This window comes from Macrosteles quadrilineatus, unplaced genomic scaffold (assembly GCF_028750875.1).
Source record: "Macrosteles quadrilineatus isolate MER2022 unplaced genomic scaffold, UCM_ALF_1.0 Scaffold_3__2_contigs__length_128488019, whole genome shotgun sequence".
NCBI lineage: Eukaryota > Metazoa > Arthropoda > Insecta > Hemiptera > Cicadellidae > Macrosteles > Macrosteles quadrilineatus.
In genome coordinates this window covers 69,861,382-69,881,668 of record NW_026542596.1, presented here as the reverse complement: position 1 = coordinate 69,881,668, position 20,287 = coordinate 69,861,382, and the positions used below count along the sequence as shown (strand labels likewise).

General features: G+C 34.4%; 3 protein-coding genes across 4 annotated transcripts; all 3 read left to right on the top strand.

Moving 5' to 3' along the window:
- Positions 1-1,359: 1,359 nt before the first annotated feature.
- LOC128989289 (solute carrier organic anion transporter family member 4A1-like) lies at positions 1,360-4,316 on the top strand. The gene is made up of 5 exons (XM_054411167.1): positions 1,360-1,479; positions 2,326-2,501; positions 3,203-3,513; positions 3,845-4,001; positions 4,210-4,316. The coding sequence occupies exons 1-5, from the start codon at positions 1,430-1,432 to the stop codon at positions 4,314-4,316; spliced, it is 801 nt and encodes a 266-aa protein (XP_054267142.1). The 5' UTR covers positions 1,360-1,429.
- A 3,371-nt stretch (positions 4,317-7,687) lies between these two features.
- LOC128991127 (solute carrier organic anion transporter family member 4A1-like) lies at positions 7,688-13,817 on the top strand. 2 transcript variants are annotated; one of them, XM_054413874.1, is made up of 7 exons: positions 7,688-7,769; positions 8,487-8,732; positions 9,404-9,602; positions 10,065-10,212; positions 11,295-11,464; positions 12,817-13,005; positions 13,673-13,817. In XM_054413874.1, exons 1-7 carry the CDS (start codon positions 7,763-7,765, stop codon positions 13,779-13,781), a joined length of 1,068 nt encoding a protein of 355 aa, XP_054269849.1. In that variant the 5' UTR covers positions 7,688-7,762; the 3' UTR covers positions 13,782-13,817. The 2 variants fall into 2 exon arrangements, with proteins under 2 accessions (XP_054269849.1, XP_054269850.1); XM_054413875.1 differs by having other exon boundaries at positions 12,780-13,005; positions 13,673-13,768.
- Positions 13,818-14,315: 498 nt separating this feature from the next.
- On the top strand, positions 14,316-18,643 carry LOC128990950 (uncharacterized). Its single transcript, XM_054413626.1, has 4 exons — positions 14,316-14,571; positions 15,245-15,435; positions 17,825-17,932; positions 18,452-18,643. Exons 1-4 carry the CDS (start codon positions 14,440-14,442, stop codon positions 18,639-18,641), a joined length of 621 nt encoding a protein of 206 aa, XP_054269601.1. The 5' UTR covers positions 14,316-14,439; the 3' UTR covers positions 18,642-18,643.
- Positions 18,644-20,287: the final 1,644 nt, after the last annotated feature.

The following is a 20,287-nucleotide window of genomic DNA, read 5'->3' as shown; positions in this document are numbered from 1 at the left end:
ACAAATTGCTGCATATTTACTTATTATTATGCTACTTCATAATGTAGCAAATATGCCTAATACATTTTTTGTCCTAAGACGCTAAGCACGAGCCTGGGATTGTTTTTCACATTACTTCAGGTTAGACCTGACCTGGGGTTGCGGCATTATCACTTAGAGTAAATCCATTGGTGATTTGGCGGGATTTGACCCCGGGACCTCAGGGACTGAAGAGTGAAGAGACCCGCGCTGTAACCACTAGACCAGCTCGCTCCCCGATATGCCTATAACTGAACATCATTAATCAATGTGAGCAAAACACAACTTGAGAAATTATTGTTTTTGGGCAAATGCCTACCATAATTCGATCATTCCATCCCCCACAGCCCCGACTTCAGCTGCAAACGAAACGCCCCCTTTTTTATTGGGCATTGATTGACCCAAGTCTAACTATTCCCTCTCTTTTCCTAATGATGGTACCATAGTGCGGCGGACAGAACTATAACATAAAACCCTCTTCAGCCGATCCATAATCCACACTGCGTAACAAACCTATTCCAAGCTTGTTCCAAGCTTAGAACACTAAACTTACAAACTTTAGTTTTAGCTTGGGTAAACCAGCTTAAGCTTAAATAAGTCTTGTTTTAAGGTTCGAAGTTTACACTTTTTTAACTTGTTATAAGCTTAGGTTTCCAAGCCTAACCCAAGCTTGGAGTTACAGGCTAAAAACTGACTTGTAATACCAAGCTAATAACAAGCTTGGGTAAACCATCTTATAAGCTAGTTTAATAGGCGTGTTTTAAGCCTCGGAAGTTAGTTTACACTTTTTCAACTTGTTTTAAGCTTGGTATAACCTTTCTAAAGCAAGCTATCTGTGAGATGAAAAATGAATTGCTCATTTAAACTTTAAAGTAATGGAAAGAGGATGAGAAATCTACTAATACAAATTCAGTATAATTTTTATCTAAGGTGGTACTTCTTCTTTTGTTAGGCTGGAGACAACCTCTGTAGGCAAACCCCTATAAGGAATCAAAAGTATATTAACAACTACTCTAAGTCTAAACTGTTATAAAGTGTTATAACAGGAATAAAAAATCTGTTACAGAATGTATATAGAACAAAGAGTGCTTTAAATATAATTTTGTAAATATCCTACAAACATCAAGCAATATGATTTTCAGTTAAATTTGAACACTGCTGAAAATGAACTGTAATTAATGTTAATTTACTGTCACTGACTATAAATTCACTGATACCTGTTCAGATTCAGTTCATTTAACATTCAGCTGTAATTTTAAATAAACCATCATCATTATGCTGTTTATAGTTTCATCCACTGTTTCATCTTCTTCCTTCAGTTGTTTATTTACTAACCTATGAGAAGAAACATTAATACTTGTCCTCTATTTGAAATCTTAAGAATCAATTATTGTTATGTTTTGTGATTTATATGTACAAAGTTATATCTCAAACAGTATCATCAAACAATTGTAGCAGTGAGTTAGTACTCTACCACAATATTTAACTTAACCATATTAAAATTACAATAGAGATTAAACTTTATATTGTACTCTTGGTTAAGCTGATTTAAATAAATAACCTCTCTGACATTTACTTTTAAAAACTACAATCTTTAAAGATATATTTTTTAGATTTTGTCTTTCATCACTATTTTCTCTTTATTGTTGATTATAGCAAGATGTCTAATTTAATAGTAGGTACTAGAAGAATCACCAAAACTGCAAAACTTTGATATCCAAATCCATTGCATTATCGGACATAAAGTATAATTTGCAACAAAAACCAAAACCGAACTCCTATTGATTGTGATAAATAGGATGGATCAATCGGATATAACTTATCCTAATCATTTTATGTTCTTTTAATTTTTAATAGAGTTTATTTTAGTTGTTTTAACAATTTGGAATCCTTAAAATTTTACAAAATTGTAGTTTAAGACTTGGTCAATTCATTTTGAACAATGAAACAACAGTGCATTGTTTATTATTGCTTTTAAACAAGAGTTTAACTTTCACCATCAATATCAATTGATCAAACCTAGTTTAAAATTGTAAGCTGATGGTGACCAATAGAAGGAGTTTGCTTTTTACCGAGTCAAATCCTAATTTCAAAAAATTATAACAAACTTTTACCACAGACTATAGATCAATTTAATGGTCTACTTTGTCTGTGCTTTCATACATAAAACACTGTCAAACAAAATGTGGGACTCCTCCCCTAAAAATGGAATGAGGAATCCATTTTGGTGTAAAATTTACAAAAACTGTAAACATATGTTGGTTGTTGATAAAACCTAAGTTAATAATTTACATAATAATATTATAGGAGGGATGATTGTGAGTATGTCCAGTTGTTATTTAATGACTCAATGAGTGAAGGAGGAGAGGGAGAAACACCTGACTATAGATGTGGGTGGCTGACATTCAAACCCGATTGGCTGCAGAAATTCAACACAACTGCATGGGCTTTGGCCATTATTTCATCCGCAGCATTTTTACAAGGTAACTGATTATAGCATGTTAGTCATATCTTGCAAAAAAATGCGCCCTTAATATTGTATTTAACTTGTTATAATGTTGTTGTTTTTTATATATATTCACTGAACTATATTATTTTAATATCAGACATATTTTATTGCATGGAAGACTCCCTCTGTAGTTGAGGCCAGACCTTCATCTAAACTAAAATAATACCAAACCATCAGTTAACTCAACACAAAAATGAATGTATATGGAAATTGAGGGATTATTGGGAATACTTTCCGTCACAATTAGTCAAAAACAAGTTTGACTGATTGTGATGGGATAGGTCCGCAATAATCCCTCAATCACCATAAGCCCACCACCAAAAATGAACTTCGAACAATGAATTATATATTTTAGAAACACTTTACTTTCAAAATTAGTAACCAACAGAACAGCACAAAGTAAGTAAATTCAGCAATGAAGTCTGTATGTACCACAAAAGTAAGGCGGGGCTCTAAGTTTAAAACACAACAATCCAATATTTTCTGTAGTAAATGGTATATGGGGTGGTCTGTTACTATTACGGTTTAAATATCTCATCAGTAGGAATCGACAGTCAAAAGCATAGCCTATTATATTTAACAAGCATAGCTTCTAATAAGATTTTCATAGTAACCAAACTAACCCAAATGATTTGCAAATATGAGGTAGTTTACCTACTTTTCATTTACTTTTAGGTGTAATTGTAAATGGGATTTTACACTTGATGATTCCAACAATTGAACACGGATTTAACCTGCGATCGTTTAAATCTGGCTTGGTTTCTGGGGGCTATGATATAGCTTCACTGTTATGTTTGATTCCCGTCACCTACCTGGGGGGACGACATCACGCCTCCAAGCCGAAATGGATTGGATTTGGAGTCTTCATTATGGGGATTGGAGCTTTAGTCTTTTCATCACCATACTTCCTGACAAAAAATAGTCACTTGGCGTACTTTCAAGATTCGTCTGGAATTTGTACTGATAACGAAAATACGAGTCATAAGGTACTGATTTTTAAAATCGATTTTCCTATTTTATAGAATAAGCTATTAACGTAGGTCTCATGGTAAGATTTGGACCTGGGACAGATATACTTTTTCGTTTTGATGTCCACAAAGGCCAAAAACACCTTCTGTTCAAATTCAATATATTTGTATATGTTCATTAGCTCGATTAGGTACTCAAAAGCAAAAATCATCCAATTTTGATGAAATTTGGCACTAACCTGTAATCTTTATATTGTTTTATAAACTCTACATCAATTAATAGAGTTATTAATTACAATTTTTTTTTTACTACCTACATACATAATATAAGCTTGCTCAATGATTTCAGAACTGCGGTCATAGTGACGGGACCCATTTGTCCTCCTTCATGTGGATATTTTTTATCGGAAATCTTCTCCATGGTGCCGGAGCTAGCCCCCTCTTTACTTTAGGGGTAACTTTTTTGGACGAATCAGTTGTGAAAAAGAAAACTGGAATAACTATAGGTAATAAATGGAAATATTTTACAATTACATCGATATATATAATTTATATATTTCTGTATTATGTATATTTTACTATTATTTTTTGCAAAGAATTACCAAAGAAAAATGGCAAAGGTCTACCAGTGATGGTTGGAATAGTGTTTATTCAAATTCGTTAAATAGCACACTTAACACCTCTTTTAATTGTGTGTGGTTTATCTGATTCTAGGTGTATATTATACTGCAGCAACCTTTGGGATTGCCGTAGGTTATGTGGTCGGAGGTTACTTCCTGCAGTTACCAGAAGACTTTTTGTCAGTCTCTGAAAATGTGTAGGTACATACTTTTCATAAAACTCTAGAAATTAAGGAATTGCTTCATAATCTGACAACCGGTTGTATTAATAAATTTAGCTAAATGTTATAGTTTTCCCCTCTTTTGCCATTACTGCAAACTTTACATCACCAACTACTGAGCTGCACACTACTGTCTCCGGTCCTACACTGCTAGAGTCTGCACTCAGTGATAAAGTGAGAGTGTCTCCGGGTGTTCTCACTTACAGTGAGACACTAAAGCAGAGTAATGGTGTGTGTGCGGGGGTTGCTGTGATCAGCCCAAGTGTAAATATTAATGAAATCTGTAAATCTAAATGTCATATTAATGTAGAAAATACCACTGTAAATAGTACTATGTTAGGTGAACAAATCGATGAAGTTTTTTTAGAAATAACAAAATAAATAACATATTACCGGTAGCTGCAATTATGGATGATTTTGATTTTACTGTAAATAATAATGCTAAAACAAATAACAATGAAAATCAAGAATACTTAAAAATTTTACAGGTTAATATCCAGTCTATTAGGAACAAAATGTTAGAATTAGAACACTTTTGTGCCATAGAGCAAGTGCATGTAATTTGTATGTCTGAACATTGGTTAGAGGAGCGGGAAGTTGAATTCTTTGTTCCTAAAGATTTTATTGCTGCAGATATCATGTGTAGGAAAAGTATAAAAAATGGTGGGGTAGGAATATTTTTAAGAGAAGGGTTAACCTTCACCAAAATAGATGTTAGCTTATTCTGCATTGAGCTTCATTGTGAATTTAGCTGTATTAAAATAATTGATTATGATCTTATAGTTTTAAGTGTTTACAGATCCCCTAGTGGTGATATTGGTTTGTTTCTGGAAAATTTTGAGCTTGCTGTGAAAAAGCTGTTAAAGTCATTTAAATTTGTAGCCATTGCAGGTGATTTTAACATAGAAATGATAAAAATGGAAAAGAAGACATCTATTGAATTTGCCAATCTGTTACGAAGTCTAAATTTAGTTTGTACAAATAAAAAACCTACAAGAGGAAAATCATGCATAGATAATATAATTGTAAACTTTTCATCAGATTTATATAACATAAATACAGTAGGAGGTTGTTTTGCAGACCATGAACCTTTAATATTAGATTTTTTACAGAAAACTATAAAACAATGTAACAACTCAAAAGAAGGAACAAAACAAATAATACGAAGGCAAAATGAAAGTAATATTAAACACTTTGTTGATCAATTGGTACAAGAGAAATGGGAAATGATAATGGACTATAAAATGGGTAAAATTAATGAGCAATTACTATTTGATGAATTTTTTAAGAGATTAGTATCTTTGTGGCATTTTAGTTCCCCATTAGTTAAGTGCAAACAAAACAATAGACATAAGAAAGGAAAACTTAATTGGTATAATGAAAAGTTAAGGAAACTTAGGGAAAAAATGCTTCTTTGTTTTTCTGCGTTTATAAGAGCTTACTCAAACATAAATCAAATAATTTGGAAAATGCCTATAGAACCTATATTGATTGTAAAAAGGCCTACAATCGTGAAATAAAATTAGCCAAAAAGCAAGCTTTTGAAAGATATATTGATAAGGCCCCCAACAGGTGCAAGGCTGCTTGGGAAGTTATATCGCATGAATATTCTCCTACATCAACTAAGTCGGAGGTTTTGGATGCTGACAATCTCAATAACTATTTTATTGAATGTGTTAATGAGCTGGAAAATGAAATCCCTCTCACCAACACACCTGCGCATGAGTTGCTGGGGACTCCCCCTATAGGACAATTACATTTCCAATGGAGGGAGGTATCATGGCAAGAGGTTAACAATGTTGTAGCTAATTTCTCAAATTCAAAAGCTATGGATCATTACTGGTTTTCAAATTATAGCATCAAACAAATAATTCATTTTATAAGTGAGCCTCTGGCTTTTTGTATTAGTAAATGTTTGAAAATTGGTTATTTCTCTGACCTTCTCAAAATTTCTAAAATTATTCCAGTATATAAAAAAGGTGATAAAAATCTTCCTAGTAATTATCGCCCTATTTCAATAGTGCCAATCTTTTCCAAAATTTTTGAATGTCTCATGCATAAACAAATGAATGAATATACTCGGTTTTGGGACCCTTCTTGTTTTTAATCTCGATAAATGACCTGCCGAGGAATGTTGATGTAGACACTGTTGTATATGCTGATGACACAACTTTGATTGCAACAAATAGAGATATCCATGAGCTTGATTTAATTACTAATGAATCAATAACATCAGCACTAAATTGGTTTTCTTCAAATAAATTGACATGTAATCAAGAAAAAACACAGAAAATTCTTTTGAGTCTATCCCCACTTGACAATGAATTAAAATCTGTAAAATTATTAGGCTTCCAAATTGATTCAAAATTAAATTGGCAAGAGCACATAGAAATCACTTGTAAAAAAATTTCCAGAGTAAATTATCTAATTTGGAAACTCAGAGATTTTGTTAGTAATGAATACCTTCGGATTACTTATTTTGGTTTTTTTCAATCTCATATTTCTTACGGGATTATACTATGGGGACACTCCCCCCACACCCATGAAATTCTTTTATTACAAAAAAAAGTCATACGAACAATTTGTGGGGCTGGCCCTGTGGATAGCTGTCGACTTCTTTTTATAGACCTTAAAATTATGACCGTTGTAAATTTGTATATTTTTCACATACTCCTCTACACTAAAGCCAATCTTCATCAATTCACTTGTAGAGAGAGTATACACTCTTGCAATACAAGAGGCAAATCCAATCTAGATATCCCTGCACATAGATTGGCCAAAACAGATAACTGCCATAAAATAAATTGCATACGGTTTTTTAATAAATTAGGTCTGACAGCAAAACAGGTTCCTTTTAATAGGTTTAAGTCTAAAATGTTTCAGTGGCTCATCCAAAATCCATTTTACTGTATAACAGAGTACTTAGTTTCTGATGTTAATATTAATTTTTAATTTAGAACCCACTGTATTTTATAGCTTTAGTTTTTATTTATTGTTGACTATGTCTATTCCTTGTAAAAGGTCAATGACAATAAAGATCTTGATTCTTGATTCTTGATACTTAATTAGGCCTATATTTGTATAGCTGATGAACATAATTTTTCCAGTAACAATAATAATTGAGCCCTCAGAGGTGCCATACATATAGATTGATTTTACAAAATAAATATCTAATAAATATTTAAAACAAAAGCATTTTTTGGTGGTTGTCATTGCAATATAGATACAACTTTTTAACAAATTTTGTTTTTGTAATAAAAAATACTTATGATAATTCAAATATAACATGTAAATTGTTACACGTTCTGTTTTAGGTTTTTAACTCCAGCAAGTAAAACATGGGTTGGTGCTTGGTGGCTGGGATTTGTAATATTTGGATTCGCCAGTATAATCCTATCCGTCCCTATTTTAGCTCTGCCCGCACGAATGCCAGGTCAGTTATTCAGTAATTATAATTTTTAAAATTTACATTAACATAATTTATATACCTTAATGCATGCACATTGCACACTCTTGTGAAAATATTAACTTTGAACCACACCCAGTGACTGTTTGAACTATTATTATTGCACAGGATTTTACTATTGCAACTTTTACTTTTGCATCGGATATAGATGCAAATGTGCCGCCTGGTAACAACTTCAATAACAACTCAGTAGAAACTGTTTATATTTCCCACAAACACACATAGTTACGACTTACTGAAGAAAACAAATGTTGAAATATATTTTAAAGCATTTTAAACCATCCAAAATTTGATTATGGTTCAATTTTTTATCTAGGTTACATCTAGTCATGTAATTCATCTTATTTTTTCCCTTGAGAGTTTTTTTAATCTTATTTGTGTTACCGATACTTAACAATATTGTTATCTGAGTGATTTGTGCCTAAAAACAAACCAATGGGCTTAAAATGAACTTCATAATGATAGAATAATTTAACCCTTAATCTAGGATTTTAGTTTACCTGGCCAAGAGAGCTATGAAGTTGAAAACCCTGTTATTTGAGACCAGATTTGTCCCTCTCATAGTAGCATGTTACAAACTGAAGCATTCCTTATCTTTATAGGTTTAAACAGTTAACACAATTGCTTGATGAAGACTGTTGTTTAATAATACCTACCTGACAATTATTTTTATAAACTTTTTAGGATGGGAAGAAGCAATACAATCGAAACTATCAGAGTGTGTCATAGGAAGAGAGAGGAATGTGACGTACAGTAAACTGAAAGAGTTGCCTAAAGCTTTGAGTGAACTGATGAGAAATACAAGTTTGATCCTGCTGAACTTTGCTGGCTGTTGCGAGGGCCTCATAGTCGCCGGTTCTGGAGCTTTTGTTCCAAAAATTATTCAAAGCCAATTCAACTTATCATCTAAATCAACTGCTATGATTATGGGTAGGATGTATTGGGCTGCTAACACAACCTATAGGCTATAAGTCAAGTTGACAAAATATTGAAACTTGAAACTAAATACCCAAAGCAGATTGAGAATGTTCACTATTGTGGACCTTCTGAATAATACACTAAACACTTGTTGTCAACATCACTTTGTCTATTTAAGAAATGTTGAATTGAAATAATGATGTTGAAGTAATGGAATATATGTTTTATTTAAAGTTCAATCAGGGGTCCCTTATCAAAATTGGATTACAAGTTTCAATAAACTATAGGTAAACTGATACAAAAATGTTATGGGGACATCGAGAATACATATTTTGAACGACATTAAATTGTTGATCATTTATATTATCTAGTTTGAGTATTATACGGATTGAGTACATAGCAAGCTCAGTTTTCTTAAAAAGGATAAACCTAAGCGGACAACGTTTTCTTGCTTTGATTATTGACGTTATTTAAAAATTTACCCATTACTCTTTGTCTTGTACACAGGAATGTTAGAATTTCTTAAGACCAAATTAATTCTTATGAAAACCTTAAAATAAAACTGAGGAAATTTGAATAATATAGTCTTATTGTTGTAAAATGTGTGAAAGTCTTTAAATAAGAGGGTGAAAATGTGTTATTAATGTGTGATATTTATTAACATACAATCGCTTTCCACTCAGGTATCATTACAGTACCAAGTGCCATTCTCGGATGTATGGTTGGAGGTGGGATACTGAAGAAGTTTGACCTGAGGTTCATCGGAACACTGAGGCTGTGTATTGGTACTTGTAGTTTGTCGATGCTGTGCGCCTTTTGTTTTCTCATCTACTGCGCGGACGAAAAGATGGTCGGAGTCAATATGCCCTACTACGCTGATAGGTGCTGTTAATCTTAATTAGTTTAAATGTATTTTAGTATTGATTTTTAGAGGTTGAGCTGTTCACTATCCAATGCAATGTGGTAATTTTATGTGATTTGACTTTGGGGTTAAACATTAGGGGAGTACAGGAAGAAATACTAAACAATATCAGATATGGTACTCCATTCCTATTAGTCCCTTGCCACTGTACAGCTGCTTTACTTAAATAATGTTTTTGGTAGGAAAAGACTTAATACTTCTTTTATACTTCTTCTTTTAAAGTGAATAAATACTGTTAAATAAACTTAAATTTAGACTGTATTCATTATCTTCATATTTTGTGTATTTTAAAACCTCAACCTATAAGCTAAAAATGTTTGTATTTTTTATGTCCCAACTCAATTGATCTGTAGATTTGCATAAAATATTCAAAATAACCTTTATTTCTCTCAACAAACTTCCTTTGTTGATATTTTTTACAGGAAAGTGATACAGCTATCAGACCCCTGTAATGAGAAATGTGGATGCTCGGGGAAGGAGTTCATGCCAATCTGTGGGATCAACAATTTCACATACTTCTCACCTTGTCATGCTGGCTGCCACGGCTCCCAGACTGCAGGAGACATTACTGTAAGATTTAGTAAATCTTCAAAATAAGCTTAGATGCACATGTTAAGGTGATTAATAAACACAAGCAGCAAACTGACACACTTTCTCCAATTAGCTTGTCAACAGGTGTTTCTATGGTGTTTTATTGGTAAAATCACTAGTATTGCAAATTACAATATTATCATCCATGCATAATATACTAAATGCAATTTCCAAATTGCATCTCATCATCAACAATAGTTTTCCTGGACCTAGAAATAAAAAATTCAAGATGGACTCAGATAAACCGGTGTACACTTCAAACCTACCAACCATCTACAATATTTACATTTCAACAGCAACCACCCAAAGAACACCAAAAGATCTATACCGTTCTGTCAATCCATCAGAGGCAAAAGGATTTACATCCACAATAATGAATTAAACAAGTTCAATAACAAAATATCTGACACATTCGTAAAAAGAGGTTATCCTAGAAAGCTGGTGGAGAACCAAATCCATTTAGCGTAAGACCATCCGCAACCAAAAAATGAAAAGCAAAATACTAAAAACATTACACTCGTCACAGTCTACCACCAAGGACTAATTTCGTTAAATGGCATTTTAAAAGAGGGTTTCAAAATCCTCAAAGCCTCTAACCGCACCATAAATTTTTTGAAAGATCCGCAAAATATTGTTTTCATTCTTGACCTTTGTTGCCACTGTTCTTCATTCTCATAAACCTCTCTATGTTATAGCCGTAATGTCTATCATTAATCAAGTGTTGTGTCTAGCTCTACTCCATTTGCAGCTGTATAGAGGAGGCTGGTGATAATGGTGTACAGGCTACTACACAGGTGTGCAAGTCTACTTGTCCGTTGTTGCCACTGTTCCTCATCCTCATGTACCTCTCCATGTTATAGCCGTAATGTCTATCATTAATCAAGTGTTGTGTCTAGCTCTACTCTAACTGCAGCTGTATAGAGGAGGCTGGTGACAATGGTGTACAGGCTACTACACAGGTGTGCAAGTCTACTTGTCCGTTGTTGCCACTGTTCTTCATCCTCATGTACCTCTCTATGTTATAGCCGTAATGTCTATCATTAATCAAGTGTTATGTCTAGCTCTACTCTAACTGCAGCTGTATAGAGGAGGCTGGTGACAATGGTGTACAGGCTACTACACAGGTGTGCAAGTCTACTTGTCCTTTGTTGCCGCTATTCCTCATCCTCATGTATCTCTCTCTGTTCTTCACCTTCACTGCTGCCATGCCTGCGCTCACCGCCACATTGAGGTAAGGGTGTTAATTAATGTTGCTCAAGTAAATAATATGAGTTTTATGTATATGTTATGATATGAATTGCAATTCAACTACACCTGTGGGCAACAATATGAAGTTTGGTTCCGCAGCGGTTTTGGGTTTCCATTTGCGCTGCCTTGGAAAAATCTTTACTCTTTGAATTTGAAAAATTATATGTATATTCCAAAGGTGAATAGATGCTAGATTTTTATTCTTTGGCAAATACAAAATCCAAATGACTGAATTTAGTAGAACTATATCAACAAAAGTCGGTTCACTATCAAAATAATAAACAGAGGCAAAAGCCAGTAAGAAAAACTCCAATATATTGTTCTTTGGTATATTCCATAGCATCCGATGATCTGTATTTTCCTATACTTTATAAGGTAAAAACATTGTTACAGAGTTCTATTACAGTAAACTCTTTTGCTATTTTTTAATGTATTGTTTTTAGAAAAGGATATCTTTGACTAACACTCAATCAACTACCATCTAGATGGAATCTACAGTAGATCTAGTACAGAGAAGATTTCAAGGAAGTCATTTCATTTATTTGCTCACCATCTTCACTTGGTACTTACTACCAGGCCCGTTTTTGACCCTGTCAGCGCCCTAGGCACGCCTAATAGTAGCGCCTCTTTGCAATATATATATAACAGGGTGTACACCGACCGGGAAATCAGGGAATCATGCGGGAGATCCTCAAGGACTTTGCCGCGATCGCGGAAGACGATGATGATCTCCACAAAACTGCAGGACATGATTAAAATTTTGCCGCAATCGCTGGAGACGATTACCATGGATTCACGACTGCGGGATACGTACGATATCTACAGGACCACGGGAGATATAATAACTATTTCTACACGGCCACGAGGGATGATCAGAATATTGCCGCGATCACGGAAGACGATGATAATGTCCAAATGACCGCAGGAAAAGATCAGAATTTTGCCTCATTTGCGGTAGATGATAATAATCTCCTCACGACTGCGGGATACGTTCTTATATTGCCTCGATCATGGAAGACGATAATTTTATGTCCAAACGACCTGACTGCAGAAAATAGTAAGAATCTTGCCGCAAACGCGGGAGACGATTACGATGCCTACACGGCCGCGAGTGGTTATCAGAAGTATACCGCGATATCATGCAAATACTACCACGATTTTTTTTTTAATTTTCAAATTTTTGGCGCCCCCAAAAAAAGCCAATTGCCTCGCGCCCTAGGCACGTGCCTACCGTGCCTATTTGGTAAATCGGCCCTGCTTACTACTAGACTTTAGTCTTTAAACCTGTAAACCAGCAGATGGTTACTTCTTCTGATGATCCCTAACGATGCACAGATGTGTCAAATCGGACCAGAGGTCCCTAGCGCTAGGGATTCAGTGGATGCTGGTGCGGATGCTGGGTATGATCCCGGGACCTCTACTGTTTGGGATCATCATCGACGGCACCTGTCTGTACTGGCACGCAGGAGCTTGCAGTGAGGGAGAGGGCTCCTGCATCCTCTACGACCACTACTTGATCAGCAGGTCAACTATACACAATCTTAGTAATAATATAAACTATAGTTTAATGTATGTCAATCTGATTCATCATCTTTTGATTGCAAGCCACAGTAAAGAAACTGATAATTATACTTTTCATTAAAGAAATTTACTGTTTGTAGGCTACTCTATTTGCTTTTGATTTTTTTTTCTTCTGTACGGACTTAGCGGCAAATAATGATAAGGTAACTAGGCAAAATCTTTACAATTACCTGTGTACATAGCTTTTTTTCAACAGTTATTCAATAGCCATTTTCATTCAAGCTAAACAATTTTTTTTCTCTCTCTTTTAAAATAGCTATAAATCAATTTATTTTTTTAAATTTTCTCTAAAGTTTTGTTTCACTTAGTGTTTACATCACACTAAGTTTAGCCTCACCTAAAAGCATGGTTGCTTCTTCAAGTTTCCTTTTGCAAGTGTGTTGCCTTTTTTGCAACCATGATCTTGAAGTTTCTTTACAAATTTAATTCCACTGAATACTAGATTTAACGAATAATTTACTCCAGCCACAAATGCTGTAACGCTCTGCAATTCTTGTTGTAATTTATTCACACTTATTACAACATTGTATCAATGCATATCTCCTTTATATTTCTTTGGCTCCGGTTTAAGTATCTCACATTTTATAACTTGTAATATGTTTTATTTCAGATCCATGGTTTTGATGGGCTGCGGATGGAAGAGCTTGGAAATAATTTTGTTTGCCCTTTCAATATATTTTTATAAGAAAGATATTCAGACTTCAACCTCTAGAAGTTGATTTAATCATCATTCAGTTTGTACATAGAATGTTTCTTTGTAGCATATCAATTAATACATTTATTTAAAACTATTTTTTTATTTTTTTCTAAATATTCTGTGCTTTTATAATTTAATCAAAATGAAATAGTTTGCGTTCCTAAACCAAAAAGTAACTAAAATGAAAATAGTTACCAAAGTATTCATCCTTAGTAAGAATAGTTAACCTAAGTGTTCATTGAGCCAATGTTATCCAACTTGGATCTTTGTAAATTTCATCACATTATGAATTTGTTTGAATTGATTAAATTAATCAAAACGTCAAGTTGAAATCTTTCTAATCTGCAAGGTTTACTGAGTCAAGAATAGTTTTTTTCAAACAAACAAATTGTTATAAATGTGAGAGCAAACAATGTGCAAAGGGCATTGACTGAACCAATGAACCTATGGTTGAAGTTAGTCATTATGACTGTTAGCACATTCAAGACGTTAGGCATAAGTGCTTCAAATAAAAGCTCAGCATTATAGTGTGAGGAGTTCTTAGTAACAACAGATTTTTGTGGACAATTATGAACTTTACCAAAAATAAAGTGTTTATGTTGAACAATGACAATTTTAACTTTTGACATAAATTGATTATGAAGTACCACTTTAGACTTAGTTTTTGCCTTTAAACGTTGATGCAAGAGATGATTCTTGTCCGTGTTGTGTTTGTGTTATTACTAACATGCAAAGCTTTAGCAGAGACAGTTCATGTACGTCGTCATCCCCGTTATCTTGTTTTTCCTCCAGGACTCGGGAATAAACTCCAGGTAAGGTGTACCCTAGAATGAATGTAATAGTAGTACCAAAAGTGGCATTTTCCAGTTAGCACTTAAGTGTCATGTGTTTATATTAATTTCCAACAGATAGCTCCAATTACAACAATGCACACATTGTTAACAGACTTGTGGCAGAAGATGCAATGGCTTGAAACAAAAACAGTTGTTGTATATTTTCCTGTCGGGTAATTGGAGAGTGAATTGTAATGTTTACAATTAATTCCTTATAATTTCACTTTAAACGAGCTATAGAAAATTAATCAAATCATTTATGTAAAACCATTGTTAGCAATGTTACCAAGGAGCAAAGATGAACACCATGTAAACACACATGCTTCAGATATAACAATATGATAGAAGTTTCCTAACAGTAACTTAAAGCCAATTTCAGCAGATTCTTTTTTTTAATGTTATTATTTTTTAACCAAGTCACTTTCATCAATTTATAGAGGATAGGTAGAAAGGACTTGCTAGTTCTAACTTCGCCTCTTAAATAAAGACATTTTTCATTTAATTTCATTTCAAGTCATTCTGTTTTCCATAATTTGTATCTTTTCTCCCAAATGAGGCCAATCATCACAATTTTTAAAACTTTCCTCTCACTTTTGATGGGAAACTATTCCATTTATTTTACAAAATATTCAACTTTTAATCTTTTACTCAGATCATCTGTGGGTTTGGTGTCCCCATTGACGCTCCTCGTACCAGTCTCACCTATGGACTTATCCTCAAGACTAACTACGTCCTACCCACCAACGCCACGCAGTTCACTGATCCTTACGTAGCGTTTGCTCGCCGTGGGATCGGAGCTTCTCGCTGGCATCTCTACTATACTGCTGAGGCTGTACTGTCTAGGTTATATTTACAATGATATTGAAATTTTTAACTTGATTTTGTTTTTATAAGGTGGTAGAAAATATTATGAAAATTGGCATAATGACATTGATGGTAAATCCTTGTTCTTCAAATGGTTAAGAAAGTAATTTATTTAAAGTGTTAAAAGGGAGAATCACCATATAGTTTTATAACGGTTTTTTATTATCTACTAGCTGGCCCGACAGACGTCGTCCTGTCCTGTGGTTTTATGTCAAATGCTTGTTCATTTTTAAGATGAGCTCGTTCGCATCACTCAATCACGTCCTGGTTGAAGTTTGTTCGCTACACTCACTTACCTTATGGTTGAAAAATGACACATGTTATTGTATCCCACAGTTTAATGAAAACATTTTCCTCCAATGCTAATATAAAGGCTTTTTTTTTCAAATCAAATTACTTAATAACGGTTGGATGGATTATAAATTTCCTTACATAAAAATCTCCCCCTGGCACTAAGGAACACAAAAAAAGGATCATCCAATTTGGTGCACTCATTCTCGAGTTATGGAATAACATCAAAAAAAAGGGATTAATTTTTATTTATATAGATGCTTGGGGAGTTTCAAGTAAAGGAACCACAGCGCAGGGCCGGATCTAGACAATTTTTGAGTGGGGGCAAACTAAAATTTGCCGCCCCTCCCCCCCCCCTTCACCCACAACAAAAAATCCCTCACAAATTAAACAAAAATGGAGGGTAAAGTGGAATAGGTAGATATAACGAATTCCTTGACATAACGAATTTTTTTAAATCCCCTAGAACTCTCCATAAGACACCATGTATATTTTACCTCTACATAACGAACAAACTATAACAACGACCTTGATTTAACGAATTTTTCGTGATTTCGGCTAAAATAAGACACCTCAATATAACAAATTTATCATTGTCAGAACATCTACATTGCGAATTTAACCTCTGCATAACAAATTGTCTACGTCTTTCCCTCGATATAACAAATCCCCCACCCAATTATTGTTTTGGGAAAATCTGTTTCTTTATCAAATGAAATGGAAAGGTCACGTCATCGCTTGCGCTAACATTCGTCTGCTCCGTTTTACATCTTTGTCTGCTGTCTCTGCGCGCGCTATGTTGCAATTGAGAACTGATTTCATTCACTGAGGACTGATGACGACGTCATGTTTAGTAAGCTGTGATTGGGCGATATGGGATAACTATGGTGAATTGTACAATTTTTTTGATAAAGAAAAACCTAAGAAAGAATATAAAAACAAAACCAAAGAGAAAGAATAACAACATCGTTTTTTTAACATTCCTTTTACGAGTATTTTTACTATCCTTAAGTTGGCTATGATTATACACTTTTATAATGACTTATCTAATAATTTATTGTTTTCAATACTATTTGTTTCAACTAGCATTAGCAACACCAATGCTATAGTTAATGATTATTATTGACATTCCTCTGTTGTGATAAATCAGTACTGTACTGTAAGTAGCCTACCGGCCTATCGCGGGCAGTAGCTTACAAAACTTTCTACTGTTTTGTTTTGTTCTTTACATAATTTATGACTACGCAATACAGTGTTTGGCTAGGTTTTAGGAGGGTTAGAACAAGCTGTGATTTTAAACTTATAGTTTTTAACCTGTACCAAGGTCAATGCCATTGTCATGATTGCGCAATATTCAAGATCCCTCCCCTTTATTATGCCGGATAATTTAGGTTCTACTGTACAATGTAAACACTGTACTGTAAAGTATTGTAGCCCATGCTACTTTAATTGTACTGTATTTTAATGAGGTCAAGTCCCGACCTATATTGATCGACGCTGGTTCTGAACCTCGACTTAGCGAAATTCCTGCAAACCTAACCTCTATATAACGAACCACGGCAGTGAGGCAGGGCGGCATGGCGCCTTGACAGGGATGGCGATCAGCTGAAATTATAAACAAACTTTTCTGTGCTGCTAACTATGCTATTAGGGCTCTCAGTGTTTTCTACTCCGTTGCAATTTATATTGATTTCTACTGTAAAATTATTGTTTGTTTATTACGTTATGCAGTTTTGAAATTACTTAATTGACGTTCCTTATGACGTTCGGCTCATTAAAAACTTTTTACAAACTGTATTAAACAAATTTACTGCAACCAGAAATTTGCCGCCCCTCAACCCTGCCGCCCGGGGCAACCGCCCCCTCTGCCCCCCCCTTGTTCCGGCCCTGCCACAGCGTCTTATTTACTAAGAAAAAATATGAGATCAGTAATCTTAACATAATATTGAAATAACTCCTTTTTCCAATAATCTTCCCAAGCTACTTAGCAACAATCTCTGATTAGCAAAAATTTTTTTTGAGTAATCTCTCGGAGTTTTTACTCCTTTGACTAAGCTCTCACATCTGCATCGCACAGGCTTGGTATAGGAGGTCGCAGTTGTTTGTTAAGAGCCGTCTGTGAAGCGGCCGAAACTCCTCTTCACCACAACGGGCTGCTGGGAGAACTGCTCCACATCCTGCTCACGTTAGTCTTTGTGGTATTAAATACATTGGTAATTTTAAATTTTACAAATAATGTTTTAAACATTATGCTTAAACATTATTTGTAGACAACACTGGTTGTCAACATAACATGTCTTAAAGATTTTGTTGTAAACTTTAATGTATTGTAAACAAAATTTTAAGCTATGGACAAATATGCATATCTGATTAAGATTAAATAATAAATTGAAAGAAAAGAATACAAATAAAGCACAGCTGATTAATTTTTGACAGTAGGTACATAGAAAGTTCCTGTCCTAACAGGATTGCAGCTTTAATGTTACGTATGATATGTTAAGTATGAAAAAAAGAATAGTTGTAACCAAGGTTCCTTGCCAAGACAAACATATTATGTACACGGTTCATGAGGGTGTGACTTGTATTTTTGTTCATGGGTAGTTTTGATCGATAGATTACTTGGCAAGGAATTTTGTTTTAACTATATTCAATTCAAGCTTCTTGATAACGATAAACATGTAATCGCTCACAATAATGTTCACAGTCCCACCTCCACTGAGGATGAGCCTATAGACTCCAGTGTGCTGCATTACTACGCAGCAGAACGCTACGGCAGAGCTCTGCTCAGCAATAGTTCCGCAGCACCTTGCAGTCAGCATTACGCAGCTTGTGATACGGGACTCTTGGACATCGTGTCAACCCTCGTATCCGACTCTCTATCGTCACTTCTCTGAAATCTTGCTCATACTTTATTGAATTAAAAGTGTTTGTATTATATGTCTCAATTTTTTATTTCCATTTACATTTTCCATTTTGATGTGTGTATATCCACACCTTTTTATGTAGGAGAACTGGTCTTGCTACTTCGACCTTTTTGTTAGATAGACCCATTTGTTAGCCCAATGACAAATGGCAACTGGGTATGAAAACAATCTCGCTAGGAGTTGAACCTGTCCTTCAGATTTTAAGCAAGCACTATAACCACTCTGCTACCTAGACATTTGAAGGAGCTTGCAACATTATTCTAAATGAATCAAAGATGGTATATAGTGTAAGTTTATAAGAGGTTACAGCAGAAGCATATTATTTTATACTTATATACAAGTTGATGGTTTGTTGTGAGATTAAGTTAACACATGGTTACATACTTCAAGGAGGAGATGAGTATTGGCTATGACTATAATTGATACCCATTAGTCAATGGTGAAGATGATGTGCATGAGATGATAGCCTTAATACTGATAATATCAGCTGGTCCTTTAACCATAGAACCTAAACTACCAATGAGCAAAAGCAAATAAACCAATGGATCCAGTTTTAAAACCATTAAATTAATACTTAGCACTCACTATTCAATACCACAGTAGCTAACCCACTAGCTAAAAACAAAACTTGCTAACCTGACCACTCTTTGTTGTCACACCCAATGTAATTAGCAAATCAAACGTAATCCAACCATAAGAGGTAGAGTTGAAAGTATTGTGTAAAATACTTCCTAGTTAGTTAGTTTCATGATGTTTCAGTCCAGGTAACTGAAACCCCACTGGACTGAGGCTATTCTATAGTAATACCAGAAACAAAAGAACCCTGGGCCGTTTCGAGCCGTGCAGGTTTGAATGGTACGCCACACCTACCGGCACGAACCACGTGATCTTTTTGTTTCTTCGCAGGTTGTTTTGTTCTTGGTATGTCTATAGGACCAAGTCCTCTTCAGCCTTTCATTGCTTGGATCCTACACTGATCACTGATCCACCAAGGAAATAAATTATCAATCTTAAAGAATAATTTTTTTTATATTAAGACACAAACTACAGTTGAATATAAATCAATAGTTTAGTAGTACGATAAACATGTTTTAATATGATTTAAATGCAAATGCAAACATGTATACACATACATCACAGATCGTAGTAGATATTTTTATAGTTCGCTGAAAAATGGTTAACTAACGGCATAAAGCAGTACTAACATGTTCCGCACATTTCACCAAGAGCTGTGAATGGAAGCTTGTTAAGACAGTCATGTTAAGCTACTTGGTCGTGAGTGGTCAATAACTGAGGTATACATCTGTAATAGGAGCTCTTCCGAATCATCAACTGCCAGAATGAAGTAAGATACTTTTTTATCCTTCATCGTTGGTATTCTTTTTAATTTATCTATTTTAATTTTATTGCGAACATTGGACCACTCAATTCAATTTGATGTTGAAATTTGTTATTGAATCATACCTTTTAGCGAATTTCCCATATAGGGAATAAGCTATTACCGTAGTACTCATGGTAAGACCTGGACGCGGGACCGATTTTTTTTTTCGTTTTGAGGTCCCTAGAGGCCAAAAACACCATCCGTTCAAATTCATATATATATATATATATTTATA

What these genes read in the sequence shown, in the direction of transcription:
- LOC128989289 (XM_054411167.1), top strand. Translation starts at nt 1,430, where the DNA reads ATGTACAAAGTTATATCTCAAACAGTATCATCAAACAATTGTAGCAGT. An exon ending in TCAAACAATTGTAGCAGTGA is followed by an intron (nt 1,480 to 2,325) that starts GTTAGTACTCTA and finishes ATAATATTATAG; the next exon opens with GAGGGATGATTGTGAGTATG. An exon ending in ACGAAAATACGAGTCATAAG is followed by an intron (nt 3,514 to 3,844) that starts GTACTGATTTTT and finishes CAATGATTTCAG; the next exon opens with AACTGCGGTCATAGTGACGG.
- LOC128991127 (XM_054413874.1), top strand. An exon ending in GCGCTCACCGCCACATTGAG is followed by an intron (nt 11,465 to 12,816) that starts GTAAGGGTGTTA and finishes AACGATGCACAG; the next exon opens with ATGTGTCAAATCGGACCAGA. An exon ending in GACCACTACTTGATCAGCAG is followed by an intron (nt 13,006 to 13,672) that starts GTCAACTATACA and finishes GTTTTATTTCAG; the next exon opens with ATCCATGGTTTTGATGGGCT.
- LOC128990950 (XM_054413626.1), top strand. Translation starts at nt 14,440, where the DNA reads ATGCAAGAGATGATTCTTGTCCGTGTTGTGTTTGTGTTATTACTAACA. An exon ending in GCTGAGGCTGTACTGTCTAG is followed by an intron (nt 15,436 to 17,824) that starts GTTATATTTACA and finishes TGCATCGCACAG; the next exon opens with GCTTGGTATAGGAGGTCGCA. An exon ending in CTGCTCCACATCCTGCTCAC is followed by an intron (nt 17,933 to 18,451) that starts GTTAGTCTTTGT and finishes TAATGTTCACAG; the next exon opens with TCCCACCTCCACTGAGGATG.